General features: G+C 36.9%; 2 protein-coding genes across 6 annotated transcripts; one reads left to right on the top strand and one right to left on the bottom strand.

Moving 5' to 3' along the window:
- On the bottom strand, positions 1 to 11437 carry LOC105381588 (solute carrier family 66 member 3). Of its 5 annotated transcripts, none has more exons than XM_038122305.2 (6): positions 11194 to 11437; positions 5538 to 5718; positions 4725 to 4950; positions 4207 to 4299; positions 2533 to 2653; positions 1 to 2271 (listed from the first exon to the last, which is right to left on the bottom strand). In XM_038122305.2, the coding sequence occupies exons 2-6, from the start codon at positions 5711 to 5713 to the stop codon at positions 2027 to 2029; spliced, it is 861 nt and encodes a 286-aa protein (XP_037978233.1). In that variant the 5' UTR covers positions 5714 to 5718; positions 11194 to 11437; the 3' UTR covers positions 1 to 2026. The 5 variants fall into 5 exon arrangements, with proteins under 5 accessions (XP_037978233.1, XP_037978234.1, XP_011562143.1 ...); XM_038122306.2 differs by having other exon boundaries at positions 5538 to 5715; XM_011563841.3 differs by lacking the exon at positions 11194 to 11437 and adding an exon at positions 10758 to 10836.
- Positions 11438 to 14140: 2703 nt separating this feature from the next.
- Positions 14141 to 18503, top strand: LOC105381590 (LETM1 domain-containing protein 1). Its single transcript, XM_011551353.3, has 5 exons — positions 14141 to 14307; positions 15297 to 15662; positions 15923 to 16211; positions 16289 to 17462; positions 18275 to 18503. The coding sequence occupies exons 1-4, from the start codon at positions 14207 to 14209 to the stop codon at positions 16610 to 16612; spliced, it is 1080 nt and encodes a 359-aa protein (XP_011549655.1). The 5' UTR covers positions 14141 to 14206; the 3' UTR covers positions 16613 to 17462; positions 18275 to 18503.
- Positions 18504 to 18623: the final 120 nt, after the last annotated feature.

The following is an 18623-nucleotide window of genomic DNA, read 5'->3' as shown; positions in this document are numbered from 1 at the left end:
TAATCAATAAATGTTTATTGATTACATAATTGGCACAACAATAATAAACTTAAAAACAAAACAATTTGGACTAGTAAGTGAATAATTAGTTGATTACATCTAATTATAATGATCAATATTTTTAAACAACTACTCACTAGATCTACTACGACATAAAATGACAAGTTAAAATTCTCTTACATAACTAGATTCCTGCACCTACACACATTGTTAGGTGGTATGTTATGTACTTTATGAAAAGACTAGTAGAATTTTTCTTCCCATCGCAGCATCAATAGTTACTAGGTATGTAATTATAAAGAAATAGGTAAGAATAGTATATTTTAAAAATAACATAAAAGATTAAAGTGTAAATTTACCCTTCTATCCTATCATGGCTTCGCCGTGGCTACTCACTCTTCATTGTTGTAAATAATATCATAACCGACTGATTTGATCAAGATAGATTAAATTATAAATATAATAATGCATATAGATATAATATCCACCACATTTATTTATTTTCATATTCGAAATCTGGCGTGAGAGTCAAAATTATCTAGTTACTCATACGATATTAATTTCACACAAATATTTGTTACTGTCTGTTTTTAATTGTATAATGCTAATGAAAATAATGTTCATAAGTAATCAAGAATCATAGTAATAAATATAATATTTTAATATACCTTAGTCAAATCATATCTTTCGGTACATTGGTTGATCCATGATTATATTTACTGCTTGTTTTAATACATGTTTTTTCGCATTAGGGAAAAATTGTAATTTAATAAAACCATTATGTTGAGTTTATATAATTTTAGGTTTGTGTCGTTTGGCATTGCTAAAATTAGAGTATGTTTGCCTTCAATGTCACTATAGCATTTCATAACCAGGGACCAAACAATATTAAACGATATCTACCCAAACTTTAGGTTTTATAAACCTTAGAGCTTTTACTAATATTTTTATAAAAATCTTTCATCATTCATTTTTTTTTCATTTAAACAAATGTTGATTCAACCAAATTCCCATAGTGAATTTGAAAATAAATGTATTGAATTTAAATGATTTCACTTTTTTTCATTTAATTCGATCCCAAATTAAAGTACAAAATAACTCATTTCACAAGTGAATATTGAATTTAAAAACGTAACATAGTAAATCACTCATTTTGTATACCGAGAAATTATCATTAAATATTCTGAGCAAGTAATCATAGTATTCAATATAATAAATGCTTTGCAAACAATAAACTTAAACAGTTCAATGTCTTATAGGAAGATAACACCTAAATTTAATAACAACAATTATTTTTCTAAGAATTCTTGAAATTTATCATGTTAAATTGAAATTTAAAATTCATCCCAACTCTGATTTAAACTACTGGGAATGAAAGAGTTACATTAAACATTTAGTTATATTTAGCTATTGTACTGTAACATTGCAATAGTGAACTATTCATAAAATTACTATATTAATGTTATAAGTTAAAAAACATTCCTTGATTGCACTCTAGTAGTCTTATAGCAATAGTTTGCTGAAGTGAAAAGTGTAAACAGAGCAAACAAACAATTATACTAGAATGTTGAATCACATACAATCCGACTATTTCAAATAAAAGCCTCGTGTTAATGGCACAAACTGCTGCTATATGTAGTAGAACGTATGATTTAAACAGCAAAAACTTATTAATTTAATTAGTCAATAGACATTAATTTTGAATCAATATTTCAGCAATGATTATAATATCGAGATTATATAATATTCTGAGGCCGTAAATTATATTATGTAGTACTCATTGGTACTCGCAATCATGTGTTCAACTATTGGTCACTGCCAGGACTGAGATTCTTTATTTTAATTTTAATTCAATTCTTTAATTATCTTTATAATCAACAGACATTTAACTACAACTAATCATCGAAGGTCATAGCCAAAGTCGCATTAAATGGAATATCAATAATAATATCATAAAGGAAATAATGTATACTGTTACCGGTATGGTAGCGTTTCAAAGCTTTTGAGATCGAGATCCGGAGTCAGTTTAGAAGAGCAGTCGCCGTTTGCAGGAGCAGTCTTCGTTGGGGCAGATGCACTTCTGTTCTCGGGCCTTCTTCCTCTCCAGCAGCTCCAGCTTGCGCATCTGGGCCAGGTGTTCCTTCTTGGCGCGGGTCTTCATCTGGTAGATCATGGCGGTCACCAGCACGCCGGTCGAGAGCAGGGTCGAGATTACGAAGTTGGTCATCAGGTTGCTGTCGCCGGAGTCCACCCACACGGTGAAGATGCGCACTGGAATGGGTGGAAATTGTTTATGTTTATGTTAATAAACAATATGCAGTCAAGCTCATAGTTGTACTGATAGTTCTGCATTATTTTAAATAGTTGAGATTGAAGTACATAAATTAGAAAGGCTACATGTATATCCGCTGATCAAAAACCTTGTCTTTCCTCCTATCATACTTGTATCTATTATTATACAGTAGGTTTTGGTGTTTTCGAGTTAGACACTTCATCTACTTTTAGACTTACGAGGGCTTGAGTCTAAGTTACCTGCATTAGTAGCGATCGAGATGCTCCAAGTAGTGAGGGACACGGCCTCGGCGTTGCCAGTCTGGATGATTCCGTACATGTAGGTCACTTTGGCGAATCCGCTGAGGGGCGTACAGATCGGCTGAAAGTTCACACGCATTAGTGTAGCATTCGATGTTCTTGCATCAATGTTGCTCGAGTGTCCGCCTAACACAAATGCTAACCGCATGTTGCAGATGCTTATGAGAGGGTAATGCCTATAAACCTATACCTACTGTATGGCTTTATAGTACGGGAGCTTTAGTAGATCATATCATATAGGTAGAAAATCATAATTGAATACTCCTATATTAATGTTAATAATGTAAAAGAAACAATATGGGCATAAGCATCTGAAAATAAATGGATGGTATTTCATCCACTTATTATTATAAGCTGATGAAATACCAAACCATTCTGGGAATTGGAAATTTGATCCGCTTATTTATACGAGTAAGTATTACAAAACAATAAAATATGTTTGTCCTAAAGAAGATCCGCTTACGCTACAATAATAGGTACTCGGTAAAATAGATAGACAATATTACTTAATATCCAATTTCTCATTATTTATTTTATAACTTGGGAGCCAATTTTCATAAATTACCTAACCTATTTATACATAAAACTCTTTACGTATAGGTACATATACGTAAAGAGTTTTATAAAGTTCATTATGCAATTCTACGAATGTTGAAACCGTGTAACAACGTTAGGTAAAGTTCCCGCATGTGCCCTAGTTTGGTGTGTCCTATATGTACTAACTACAGATGCACCAATGTGTGCAAGTAGCCGCGTGTAGGTACTGTCGGCAACTTGCAGTGCGCTCTGACCCCGCGCCCGGCGCAACAGGCACGATCAATAGTCACTAGCGAACAATATGCGCAATCGCGAACCAGGTGTTTTTTTAACATAACCCACGTTTATAGGTAAAACAGGTTATGTGGGAGTAATTGTAAATACTGAAAACTGGACGGCTGAATTGATATTTATAGGTAACGCCATTTTGCGCCTAGGTTGGGATGGGGAAAAAATTTGAGAACTCTTAACCATCTTTGAATCATAGAATGGTTCTTCCATACAGAGTTAAAGATACCGACCTCAATACTATTATAGTAGTACCTAAGTAAGGTACAATTTGCATGTATAAAGTAGGTAGGTACTTAAGGGTTAACTGGGGCCTTGGCTTGGATCGTACAGGGTGGTGGTGCAAGTCGATTAATTTATAAACAGGGTCGGAACAACCAACATGATTGATGATGATTACCGCTAACCAGACCAATTGCAGTGTGGGCCATCCATAATTAAATACGTAATATTGATTGTGTGAATGTTTTTCCCGATAAAATGCAATGTTTCTGTTGTGGAAAGTTCTAGAGTGTGAATAAAACTATTTTTATAAATTATAACCTAAAGCACAGCAAGTCCTCGACGGAGGTGACAATGCAACATAACACAGATGGTAGACTAGACAAATTGATTCAAGAATTTATTCAGAACATAATTTATAAAAATAATTATATATTAGGAGTCAAGGCTAAGTAGGTAATTACTATTCTGAGGTGTTTTCGCGAGCACATATAAATGTAATATACAAAGTGTGATTTAAATATAAAATCTTAAATTGTCTAAAGGCTGCAGTCAAGTAATACTCACTATTTCGCCAATTCGGCTGAATGGTCCCCTTCCCAGGATAATACGCCCGCCCCGCCTGATAGGACGTACTCCATGGAACAGGGTAACAGCAGGCTGGGTGCAGTGCCATTCAATTCATTTCAGTACAAGGTACATTACTACTACTGGCGCACAGAAAAATCGGCTTGCCGCCTCATAAATCTAATAGCGTTTAATTTGTTTAATAAGGTACCATGTCTTTGTCAAAGATTAACAAAATTATAGGTAGTAAGCTTTGTTGTTTACTCGATCTGCATGCATAATGTTAACGTATGATTAGACATGGGCAGTCGGGCGTGACATGATTATGGTAAAAGGAAAAGGTGTTTCGATTAACAAAGTTTAATAACTGAAATGTTTATGTTGCGCGATTTTTTTGCAGGCCAGTGCATTGCTAGATAATTAATAACTAACTTACAAAATGTACATAATGGGATGAGAACTGATGGATGATTTTACATGGATGTTCTAGTCAGGGGGAGGTATCCGGCAACACTTACCACGATGAAAGTCAGGATGGCCTTGGGGAGTATCTCGATGGCAAAGAGTGTCACCACGAGGCTGTAGATGCAGACCGCGGCGGGGACGACGGCGTTTTCCAGAAGGTTCCTATACTTGAGCACTAGGTACAGAAGCACGTAAACTTGGATCAGGATGATGGGGTACTCCAGGTACGTCAGGATGCTGTAGTGGTTCACGTAGTTGTACAGAGTCATTATGGTGAAGCTGAAACAAACGGTTTTCACGTTGGAGTATTTGGAGATGTGATAAAAACTCATGTTCGCATGCTTCTTTTATTTATAAAGTCAGCCAAGAGTTATTTATTCAAAAGGATTTATCAGATTCATAAGCCTTTAAGATTTTGTTCAGCGTGGGTGGTATCTATAGATATACATTATGATAAAACACAGCTGGTATCAGTTGTTGTTTGTTGTCAAGGAGGGTCCTCGAGGCGGCGAAGGGTTTCGAACTCGACTCCAGCTAGAATCATTTATCACACAATCAATCAATTTACCAACAAACGTCCACTTACATAGAACTCTAACAAAGAGCGCTAGCTTAGATGCCTATTTGAATTTGATACATTATTACCGCATAGGGAATATGATTAAGGAGATATTCGCGGAGGGAAAATTCGCGATAAAATATATGTAAGAAAAAACCCTATGCTTAGCAACGCCAGAACATAGCACAGCATAAAAAACGCGTAGCATAAAGTGTCACCAAAAGGACAATCGACAAAAAAACCGACCAGAAGGAGTGCCACAGATAGACTGGAAAATAGAACGCAACCAATAAAAAGCGAATCATACCCAAATATCTCCATGAGCATAGCCTGGATGTAGATGCCCCTGGCCGACTTCCTCTCCTGCACCTGCAGGATCTGCGGCACCTTGAGGAACAGGCAGGACCCGATGGTGAGCACGCTGAGCGCGTTGGCGACCATGTGCAGCCAGCCGGACTCGTCGATCACCGCCGCCTCCGCCATCTCTGCTGGGGACAAAATTACATATATTTAATACATATTATATGTTTACGACTGTAAACCACGAAGAGGTAGTCCGAGTTGACTGAAATAGTGATCCGCTTTTCGCTCTTTATTTGCACTCAAGTGATAGGTCGCGAGTGTATCTAATTATTTGGAATGGGTGCACTTGTAAATGAAATCTAGATGTGCAGGATTTCTCATAACGTTTTCCTTCACCGTAAAAGTAAATTTAAATTTAAAATAATTATTTTGTACGTGCCAGGATTTGAACACTTGGCCTCTAGGTTGAGAGTAGAGTTCTTATCCATTACGCCGCTACGGCGGCGCGAACAAAAGAACACCTCGATACAAAAGCTTGTGTGTGGGTGGGCTTTGTTTCCCTGACGTTGAATGTCCTAGACTTCCAATGGCGTGGGCGTGTTGAAACTTAAGGGCCCGTACAGGGTGACGTGCCGCGCCAATTTTGGGTTTTCAATGCTCTTCACACAGCACACGCAGTGACACGCACACATGTTAGTTTGCACAGTGGGTCGATAATCTTTTACTCGCCAACTTTATTGACAATTATGTTCAAGTACATTTTGGGTGATTTTAGGGTAAGTAAGTATAATTCTTACTTACACTGGTAGGCACCAGGAAAGAGTAGAAATTAATAGGGGTGCGTGCCACTTTTCTCCATACTCGGAACCCGATTAGATTTCTAAACAAATGTGGTATTTACTTGTAGAAAGGTAACTACAGGTATTAAAGTGTAGATAATAAGTTATACTAAGGGTATACTAAGCCGAAAGGGGATGACTCAAGGGGTCATTCTGAACAACTTTAGTTCTACGAGTTTTGCAAAAACGCGAAAAAAAAAATTCGTTTTCCATGGTAAAAAGTCACGTGTCAACAAAGTTTCTATGATAAAGTTTTTTTTGGTTAATTTTTAAAACTCGTAGAACAAAAGTTCAGAATCAGTCTCACTTGTTTTAACCCGACTGCCGAAAGAGGAGAGTAATGTTTTTTGATTGTATGTAGGTATGTTTGTAAGTATATTTTTTGGTGGCAGAATAATATTTTGTCACTGCCCTTTTTCTCAGAAACGGGTAAAGATATCAAGCTGATATTTCGCATAGATATGGGGAGTACCCAAAAAAAATTGGGGTACTCCCTCTCCCATACAAGTAAATTGGGGCTGATATTTTTCCCGGTTATTTTGATGGTGTAGGTAGGGTATCGTTGAATAGGTCTTTTAATAATTATTTGGCTTTTACCCTTAAATTTGGGGACCACACCATAGACAAATCCTAATTTAAAAAATGATTTCAATAGATGGCGTGATTTTATGTTGGGTAACTCAGAATAACAAGTGATGATATCTCAGAATAATAATGGTTAATGGTGCTATTCCGCTGAGCATCGAAACCGGTGGGACGCTAATGAAAAGTGGTCATGGAAATGCACCAAGGTAGACCCTGCAACTAGAACAAGGCATGAGTTTGTGATTTGTGTGCGTGAAAAGCGAGGATGGAAACTTTGAATATTTTCTTGATTTTTTTATTATTGATGCAATAACATATAATTAGTATTATTCTGAGTTACCCACCGAAGTCACCCCGTGGCAGGTTGACTAGATAGGTACTTTTGCAAATCACGCCATATATCGTTGTTTTTATTAGTGGCTACTGTCTATAGAAGAAATTCCGTCATTGACAATTTTACGTTACGAATGAATTTAGTAAACCCAGTAAACCTAACTAATCCAGAGGAAACCTAAAATATCTTTCTCTCTCTCTTTGAAAAACATACTTAATAGCCCAAACTCGATTCTATTCTATTCTCTGTGGGGGTGTAAGTACCTGCACCTGGCTCTCTCGAGTGGAACCTTTGTGCATATCCCCAAGGTCTAAACTGCCTTCCTAAGCTTGAACCATTTCCCACCACGCTGGTCCACTGCGGGTTGGTGGGTTCACATATCTAGATGTGCTAAATCTAGATATGCAGGTTTCCTCACGATGTTTTCCTTCACCGTTAGAGCGATGGTATACATTGTACTTGAGTTAAAAGAACTCATTGGTACATGTCAGCGCCGTGATTCGAACCCGCATCTCTTGCGTGAGAAGCGGGCGCTTACCCGACTGAGCTACCACCGCGCCCAAACTCGATGCTTTTAGCTATTAAATCTTTGAAATAAAATTCAGTCACCTCCGTGTTACTGCCCTCATCAGATCCTCACGAGACCATGCCTCAACCAGCACCATGAGACTGTGTTTTTGAATCCTAACCTAATCTTCCTACGTATTGTCATCACTTAGATCCATTCACTATATTCCTGCTCCTCATCCCAGGGCCGTGGGGAGGCACGTCAGCTTTTTAAAGACATCAGCAGCAGACTAATAGAATTCTCAAGGGACCCTAGGGCTGGCACTTACCTATCACAAAGGCTAAGCATCGCTATATAGCGGGGTAACGCGGCCAGCGTCTTGGGTACCCTACCCGACAGTGGCAGCGATCTGGCCAGCATCTTCTTTTTAGTTTAATTTTAATTTTATATTAGTGAGTTTTAGTTAGGCATTAATAATTTTAATTTAATCAAGAAGTACCATGGACTTAACTAATAAAAAACATTATCATTTAATTTATTGAATATAGTATAAGAATTATGCTTCCTCAATTTCAAATCAAATTATGTTGGTGTCATAAAAGTTGAAAAAGTGCAATGACAACCAATGTGCAGTGATTTTGTGTCTGTACACAATTAGATCGCGAGCTGTCAGTGCCGCCTAAACCGACGTGACCCTTCTTTGGAGGCCACCGGCCGAGTGAGTCAAACGTCGCTTGTGTTTATGATTTTATAACACAGAAAGCCGCCATAGATATTTGTATGAAGATTTGAGGGAAAAAAATTGCTCAAGTTTGGGATTAATTTACACAAAATAGGTATGTGTTTATTAAAAAACAAGGTATTTAGCGCCTAGTCCAAGCATTTATCTTTATAATTTGATAAGAATCATATGAAAATTCTTGATAATTACGACACAGTTGTTACAATACGGGAGTGTGATTTACTGGTTTTTCGTAATTAATTTACAGTTATCCATAAGCATTTACTTAAATTCGAATGATTCAGCACCTAGCTAGACTCTTCGGCTACCTGTGTGATTTTTTTCAAGGCTGTAGAGCATCATTTACTACATAATTCTATGACAATGCCAACCCTCGATTGCCTATTGCTGACCCTTAAGACCTTTCTTTACTTAAAAGGGCGTATCTTATAACTCTTTTGTCGAACAATGTATCAATATCATCATATCAATTATAAGGCCACGGAGTGTTTTTCTTAAGACGGTCAATAATAACTACCTGTTGCGCTAAGGCTTTCTATCTGCAAATAATCGATGATTTTATAACGTTAATAAAGGAATGGTTTGTTCTGAATCAACCAATACGTCGGCTTGAGGCAGTATATAAATATTAGCATAAAGACATTAGCTAGATTTTAAACATAGACTCTACAGATTAGAAAGATACGAAATAAATGTTTTTATGTTGGCAAAGCTTCACAGTGCAGTACAATCGTTTATTCAATTGGTCCGACACTTGTACGAATGTACACTGTACATTAATTTATACCAAGGTCAAATCAATTCAAATTGCTTTTTTCTTTGGCATCAGATGATCTGATATATGAATGCGATGTCGATTTACAGAACGACGATTTTAATTATTAAAATATTAAATGTTGGATTTTGATAGCTTACTGATGAGTATGTTTTCAAAAGTTTTAAAACATGAAGTGCGGCCATAAGGACCACGGTGGAATTCTCATGAAGCACCACCGGGATTGCTTGAGGATTGTACCTAACGCCGTCTTATTAAAGTTATAGATAAGTGTAATTCAAGACAATATACTCCACGACAGAATGTGCCATGCCACGTGAGTCGTGATGCTGACACTGCGACCGCCGGCGTCGCCTGCGCGTAAAGTGAAGACTCAGCACTCTCAGCAGCTATTGCAACTGACACAGAATTACGGAGGTAAATGTGCTATTTACGCCGAATTTCGTCGAATGGTCGATCAGCTAAAGTCAGCAGGAGGAAGCAATGTTGCAACAAATTCTGGCTTACAGTAAGCCTTTGTAAGGAACCTTCTCGAAAACTGCTGTTGAAACAATTTATGCTCAAAAACGGTTTCTAAAGTGTTCATGATGGAGTGGGTCCAGTAAATTAGTATGCCTGATTGACTGTATTTCTGATATACATAGTTTTGACTGCAAATAGTACAGTTTAGGCCTTTAAAGTTGTAGTGCTATAGCCCTAACATGTAATGTACCTGCACTGGAAGGCTTGCATAAAGTCAGCCGTACAATTCAAAGAATGCAGCTGTGCATATCACAGTATTCAAACCCACATCTGTGTTATTGGAGGCCAGTGCATTATTAAATATGATTCAACTTCCACTGTGCTATTGCAGCCTTTTCATCTATTTCTTAAAGTGCCTCTCCACTACTATAGGTTGGCGGTCAGCTCTGCATACTCCCACTCCGCTCCCGTCTATGCTATTATGATGCAGAACCACCACTTCTTGGGCCGGAAATTGTAGCTTATCTGATATCTAGGTAATGCTTTTGATTAGCAATAATAACATGAATTGACTCTGTAGCCTTTTACAAACTTCAATCTGCAGTACACGGGTTAGTGTTGACTAAGAATCTACTTTATAAAAAGCTTGAAATGTTATAGTTGAGATCCAGAGTGCCTGGCACAACTTAGTTGGACTTGTAGAAGACATGGTTCATGATAAGAATTATGTCAATAAAACCAAGATCATGAAGAAGATAAAAAGTCATACAGATTAACATTTAGATATAATCATCTCTACAATCAGCTAATGATCTTTATGATGCCTTTGACTCTATTCAACTCTTGAATAATTTACATACAAAATATATTATGTGTAGCTATTATTATTTACTTGCATTGTATGTATCATGATTTTATGAATTAAAACTACTACAGCAGCTGAATTTAGTAATAGTTGAATAGGTGGAAAACTACATACCTGTGGAATCCTTGGAGGACATAATAAACTATTCACCGGTCACCAAACACTAACAGCTTCAAAACTGAGATAAAATCGATAGCTCGCGATTCTGTGCAATATGCACCTCAGATCGTCTGTCTCTTTTCCACTCTGAGTAAAGCTATACCTATCTCTATTAAAACGTAATTTTATGGGAATAATAGTGCATGTAAATGAAAATGCTCAATACAAAACCAAAGTATAAAATTTTATACAGGAGCCACTGACTGAAAAATACTTACGGTTTATTATGATGATCCCAATTAGAGGATACCTAACTGCCATATGTTCGGTAAATATGTGCACAATTAATGAAAGTTTGTTAGTTTCTTAGAAGGCATTAATACCTAGACTTTAATTCAATCTTCCTAACAACTTATTAAATGAATTAAATTATATTACAGTAAGTACTTACTTGTATTATCCGTAATGATGAAGCCGGTTTTTATCTGAATGCACAATACTTGTGTAGGTATTTTTTAAGAAACTTGAACACAAGGAGCAATGATTAGAATTTTAAGTATGAAAAGGGGAAATAACCGACCATATGCTTGGGTTTATGATTTCTGTTTGAAAATTTTCACTGAAATTGAAATGAAAACCGACCGACTGACGTTGGTGGCTGACGGCTGACGGGTGACGGAGACGGAGGGCGGGCGGACGGAGGGGGCGGGAGCGCGCGGTCGCTGGCCAGAGTTGCCAAGTTGCCAAATGTATTTTGCAACATTTTTCGTGCAAGCCCAATCAAACGTTAATAAATCAGCAACAGAAAATATTTATACACAAACAAAAAACCTGACTGCACGCTAAAAAGATGAAAACAAGCCCCAATGGAAAGTATCGCAGGAGGGGACCAGCAGAGGGTTCACCATTTAGCTGAATGTGACTTAGATAGGTGTACCTTGTGTGGCGGTCAAGTTGGTCCCCGCCTGCGATACTTTCCATTAACATTGGGGCTGGTTTTTTGTTTGTTTATAATTATATTTTTTTGGTTGAAACTTTTTAGTTGTTTTTATTTTATGAAATTTTATGTTATGTTTGTTTAGTTTTAGTTCATTAACATTTTTTATTTCAATAATTTTGGTGTTGTGATTTAAATACCTACAATATGCATATTTTTGTAATGTGCTAATAATAATAAATAATAATAATAATAAGGAAAAATATTATTTTTTCAATCGTCACTTTATTTCCTCTAGAGGGCGCTTTATACATTTTAATAAAACGTCACATAGCCTATAACGATACCTCATACATCAAAATCTATCAAGCCGTTTAGGCTACAGGAGGGAACAAAGAAACAGACATACATACATACATACATACATACATACATACATACATACATACATACATACATACATACATACATACATACATACATACAAACATACAAACATACAAACGAAAAACATTACCCTCCTCCTTCGGCAGTCGGGTAAAAAAACAAAAGCCTGTTTTGACTTTAAAGATTTACAAAAAAAAATAAAAAAAATAACAAAATAAATGATAGTAGGTACCTAATACATTTCACGAAGCAGATTATAACCTCAACGCTAATATTAAGTAATAAGTGCGTGATTTGCATACGTGAATACTTTTTAGGTTATACCTATTTGTGCAATAAAGTATTAAATAAATAATTTTTTTTTAAAGAATGATGGACTTCGTGTTTTTATAAGCAACTGGAAAGACGTAAATAATTGATTTCACTTCTTTCAAGATCGCTAATTATAATAAGCATAACTTTAAATAATATTATTTCATAATTTCCTAAGAGGAGAGTATACCTTCGCGATTCTAGCGAAATAGGTATTTAGGAAAACATTTGCTATCGCTTGTACTCTCATGCCCTGGGCACGGGTGCGATAGAGAGGCACCGCAGCTCGCGACGACTGACGAATAGGTAGGTACTTTTCTTGATGAAATTCTGGAGAAAACGTTTTACACTAACTAAATATCAACCAATCTCTTTGATTTTGATGACAATCGCTTCAGCATAATATATTCTAGTTTTTTAGCTTTCGCTAAGTATTTAAAAAATAAATACATTGTTATTGTTCAACAAACGGTTTGATTCAACAAAGTTTTTATCACAAAAATTACGTTATTTGAGGTGCCTATAAGTTTGAAAATCTATAGAAAATTTTGAAAAAAGGAAATTCTATAAACCTAGTCATTCCTTTTGTCAATAACCTACTAATAAATCATGGAGATTGGATAATATTTAAAAGTAGTAAAACGTTTTATCTTTTATTATGGACGAGCAAGTGGTATACTTAATACTTCCTTCTTAAGATCTACGTTAGGTGATTTTTAGAGATTCATCTAATAAAGCTCTTGTTTACTGAACCGCAAATTTTAATAAACTCCCGTAAAAACTCCACGAAATCATTCTGGCAGCCCCGTTCTATGGTTTCGGACCAAGTCAGCGCATTTGCTCTGTGACTGATCGATAAAATTGAAGGCGCCGACACACTAGCGGGCGCGGCTTACGGACGCGGCTGTCAGCTGCTGCTCTGTCCAACTGTCCGAAAAGACCGTGCACACTATCGGCTTTTTTACAGTTTATGTTAAATATTGAATTTATTCTTAAAATATTGAAGGTACAACGTCTCTGACGAGTCTCTGACAGTAGGTCTATGTCTGGCATCCAAGCAAGGTGGTGGCCGTCGCGTCAAGCCGCGTACAGACCGGCTCAACGAACGGTTTTCGTTGACCTTCGTTGCTGCAATCTGCCCTGTATTTATTTTATTTTTTTTCTTCTTTTTTTTGTCTATAGTTAGGCTAGGTACCTTTAGTCATAATTTTTCTTAAGTTTAGAATAAGTTATTTAGATTGTATTGTGTACATAGATATTCACAGTTTGATTAAATGATTTGTTAACTTAAGTATGATAAATATCCATCGTTGGGATAACCGTTGGCGTTCGTTGGGCGTTCTTTGGCCCGGTCTGTACGCAGCTTCAGGCAGGCCGAAAGCTGTGCGGGAGGCGCTGTGTTTGTGGGTAAAGGTGCCCTCGTTCTCGGACGTCTGAAAGCTGAAGTTCAGTCCAAGGTTACATCCGCGACTTACGTCCGATAGTTTGGACAGCGTAGTCTACATTGCATACCTAGATACCTTTAAGTCGCCGCGTCCGTAAGCCGCATCCGCTAGTCTGTTGGCATCTTGAACCATACGCTCCGCCGCCGCCGCGCCGCGCCTGCTTCGCCTGTTCGCGATGGCGATGGCGTGGCGTGGCGGCGAGAACGCGGCCAATACAAAAATACAGAAAACCTAAATAATATTCTGTTAACCATGGATGTCAAAGTGACACTTACAGCTGACAGTTAATTTTATGTCAGTTTCATCATTTCATGTCAGTTTTGTTTTGAAGTTGCTGCTGCTGGTGATACGAAACGAAAAATATTATTAATTTTTTTATAAACATGCCTTTGCATAGAATCAAATCGGTTTCCAAGTTACTTTTCCAATGCAACAGATACTATTGTTTGGCTTTCCCGAAACAACATGATCTAAGCTCACGTAGGTAAGTAACACAGTTCATAGATGTACTTATTAGTTCTCACAAATAGAATTCTTAATTCCTTCTATATATACAAATATAATTAATAAAAAATGGTACAATGAACGTTACAAGATCAAATATTGAGTCCGTTAGTTCCTTAGCCATCGCAATTCACTAATAGTAAAGTGAGCCATTTACTTTAACAAAAATAGGTAGCTACCTACCATATTCTTTCGGTTTTATATAGTCACATGCTGCGCAATGGCTCACATCACATTGACCGATTACCATTGGGTTTAAAAATGTACTAATTGACAGACAGTGGCAAACCACCAGTAGCACAGAATAACAAGTACAGTGGTACATTATTCTATGCCAGTAGGTATTAGCAGTCCAGTTAACATGTACAATTGCACCAGAATGACATCAACAGATACCACATTGCAAATGTTGCTTTTTAACCTAAATGTGATTTAGGAAATAAACACATAAAATACTTAGTTTGGCATATAAAACTGATCACATTAGATCCATGTAAACAAGACAGTGTCTTAAAAGTATTCAATACAGTTTAGGTTCATTGCTCTCAAGAGGCACCAATCACAATGACAGTCTGATCTTGAAACTAATTTTCTACTAGCCGAATTTTAACCAATGGCAGCCCATCTCTTTGAGATCAGCCATCTGTGCAGGCAGAGGAGTAGATTAATATAGTGATATAGGGACAGAAGACCTTGACTAATATGAATTTGACAGCTAATAATACTACCTTTGGCAACTATCATTTTAATTTTCCAAGTCATCCACTGCTGAACATATGCCTCTCCCTAGAAGCACCACAACACTGCCAACAGCTATCATCGTCCAGCCACTACTTGACAATTAATATTTTACTTTACTTTCTTTATTAATTATTACAGCAGAGCACTATGGGTAGAGTATAGGGAAATCTTCCTCTCTAACATCTCATTAAAAAAAATGTTTTATTATAATGTTTTATTTAATTTCAGGTTTATCATGACATACCCACCAATGTATGCTAAAAAAGCTCTTAAACAAGAAAAAGAAAAGTTTAGAACTTATGTAATACAACAATATCTTGATTATCTATCAAATTATGCCAAAGTATTAGAACAAAGGTTTCCTTCTGCTATGAAAATGTACAGAGTTTTCAGTGTTGGCATTAAAGACTTCTATAAAGATTTAAAAACATATTTATCACTACGAATAAGATTAGCCAGAGATCAAGGTTTCCAAAATATGAGCCGTCAAGAACTGGAACTCTATGTTAAAATGCCCGGTGATATGCTACGAATAGCTCCGGTGCTCATACTCTCTGCCATACCTTTTGGAAATTACATCATATTTCCTCTGGCGTAAGTATATAAGTACTAGTACTCTAACATGTGAATGGTTTTAATGAAAAAGTTTTTAATGGTTCAATATCAGTTTCCTAGTGACTGGTGCAGTTTATAACACATTTATATATTCTTCGATTCAATAACACCAGCAAAAAGTGGGTGCAGCACTAGGTAGTACATTCATATTGGTTTATTAACATTCCACAATTGATTTGACACTTCAGTCCAATAACTTTTATACATAACAAGCTTTTTTCCATTTCTTCATGTTTTAGCTTCCTGAAACCAAGGGCACTGCTGTGTTCACATTTCTGGTCAATACAACAGAAAGCAGAATTCTCTGTTATTGAGCTGAAAGAAAGACTAAGACACAATCGTCCAACTTTCCGTGCGCTACAGGCCAAGCTCGAGAGCATACCTGATGTGGTCATGAAGGAGAAGTTCAGGAAAATCATTGCCATGCTGGGGTCAGGCGTGCATCCGAGTGCTGAGGAAATTATCGCCTGCAAGTTACTGTTCTCACAAGGACCATACCATTTGAGTAACTTGAGCTATAGTCATTGTGTAAGTATTACTACCCTGTTTTGCAATAGCGATTTGAAAAATGAATTTTAGTACTGAATCATTTATTTCTATTCCAGGGTCATCTAATACAGATTCATGGTCTAAGAAAAAGTGTGTTTCGCCAAAGTAAATTAAAGTACAGAGCTTTTTTACTATTGGAAATGGATAAGGCCATAATTAAAGAAGGTGGTGTTGCATCGTTGAGTACGGACGCCTTGCGGCACGCCTGCCACCTGCGCGGGCTCCACAGCAGTCACTTGACTAACAGTGACATGATACTCTGGCTGGAGCAATGGCTTGTAATCTCAGAGAGAGTGGACAAATCCTGCTACTCACTGATACTGCATTGTCCACTATTTTTAGCATACAATCATCCACAAAACTGGATGCTTATTTATTAGGTGTTCATTAATTTAAATGTTATTTGTGAAACTGGAAAGTCTTGCGGATTTTTCAGATGATCTGTTTACGCCCTTGGGCCTGATTAACAATATTAAGTTAATTCTAAGCCATAGTCCGTATACAGAAAGAATGCTTTTGCCAGTTAAACTTTAAATGAGATTAAAACACCCTTATAAATTATCATTTTGCACAATGTTCTGTTCTTATATGGGCAAGCAGTCATACAGAGACAGATATGACGAATCTTAGAGGCTACGGATCCCTAAAAAGTGAACATAGGCTGTCTTCCACTGTACAAAGTACCCTTGTTATTGTTACTCTTATAACTCCGTGAAAATAATTGGATAATGGCGGCCGTACTTATTTACAAGCGAGTGTAAAAGTATTGGCAAGACCTAGATTAGAGCGATATACCATGATTCCGTCCGCCATTATAATTGTGATTCATTATGCACGGCTGTATTTTAATTTTATCAGAGCTTTACTAATTATATTGTTATGCGTTGAGTTGGATTGTTTTACCTTGTTACATAAATTGTGTAGTTATGTAAATAAAACAAGATTAGTAAATTATAGTTATCGTCATATTTTATTTATCAATCCATTCAGTAAGGACATAGGAACATAAGTAGGTACTTCTCTAACGAGAAGGTACTATAATAATTTCTTAGAATATGGAAATACTGCATTCATTACATTAAATTAAATAAAACCACAGTATAAAATTTAGGGGCCAACATTAAAAAACCTGTAGTGTCAATCAATGTCGACTTGTATTTTGAATACTTTGAATAATTTTTAACATCAATATTTTATATCCCTATGGCCTATAAATATCTATAAACCTAAGTAAGAATTATTTATATTAATATTCATACTAATTTGTTTACCTATTCTTTCAGTTTATGAAGTTTAGCTGGGCGAATGTTTTGTAAATTCTCTACCACAGTAGCCAATAATCGGCTACTGCTGGATCACTACTAACTTCCGGTCTAATGTCCGGTGGACCATTACAGGCCGATGATGATGACGATGAAGCAGCGAATGTCAGAATGCGAAAGTTTTAAACATGTGCTATGCTGTATTATCTAATGAATAGCATGCTTGCGCTGCTATATGTTTAAGCTTAGGATCTATTTGGTGTTGTGTTTGGTATATAACTACAATAATATAATCACAGTTTAAACCCATAGGTAGGTATATTGTAGAATGCTGTATGGATGGATGTCCTTAACCAGATATCAAATTCTAGCACAGTAGTCCATCATTGGTAGTAAACCATATCTTACCATTACCGTATCATCATCAGCCTATAGCAGTCCTCTGCTGGACGTAGGCCTCTCCCAAAGCACGCCACTGGATGCGATGCAATCTATAGTATAGCTTTCCGCATCCAAGCATAACCAGCCACCTTTCGCAAGTCGTCACCCCATCTAGCCGGAGAGCGTGCCACACTATGTTTGTCTAGTCGTGGTCTCCACTCCAGAACACGTTTACCCCATCGGTTATCGGTTCTTCGACGGATGTGACCAGCCCACTTAAGCTTACTAACCATTACCGTAATACCACCGTATTTATAACGTAACGTTTCATGATTATTAAATGCTGAATGTCCTTAACCAGAATAACTTGACGTCACTATCATTAACCCCAATTTCCAGCACACACTACCAACATGGCGGTGCTATACGGCTGGCTACTCGTGACCATGCTGCTGGCGAGCTGGACGCCCTGCCTCATGAGAGGGTGCTGGCGGTGCCCCGGCCCGGTCTACGCCAGGGACCGGAACAACCGACTGTATGTGATATCGCCGACGGGAGGATGCTGTTTAGACAGATAAATAATGTGAAGTTTTTGTGATTGGTCATGATAAATTATTGGTGTCCTGTGGTTGTGCTTTTTGAATCCTAAATATAAGTTCAGTCAGCTGCATAAGTAGCTATACACATTTGTACTTTGTCAAACTACCTACTTAGCAATGTTTGAATGAATGAATAGGCAGTTAGTGAA

This window comes from Plutella xylostella, chromosome Z, assembly GCF_932276165.1.
Source record: "Plutella xylostella chromosome Z, ilPluXylo3.1, whole genome shotgun sequence".
NCBI classification, from domain to species: domain Eukaryota; kingdom Metazoa; phylum Arthropoda; class Insecta; order Lepidoptera; family Plutellidae; genus Plutella; species Plutella xylostella.
Note: the sequence above shows the minus strand (reverse complement) of the source record. Positions and strands in the feature narration are given on the sequence as shown.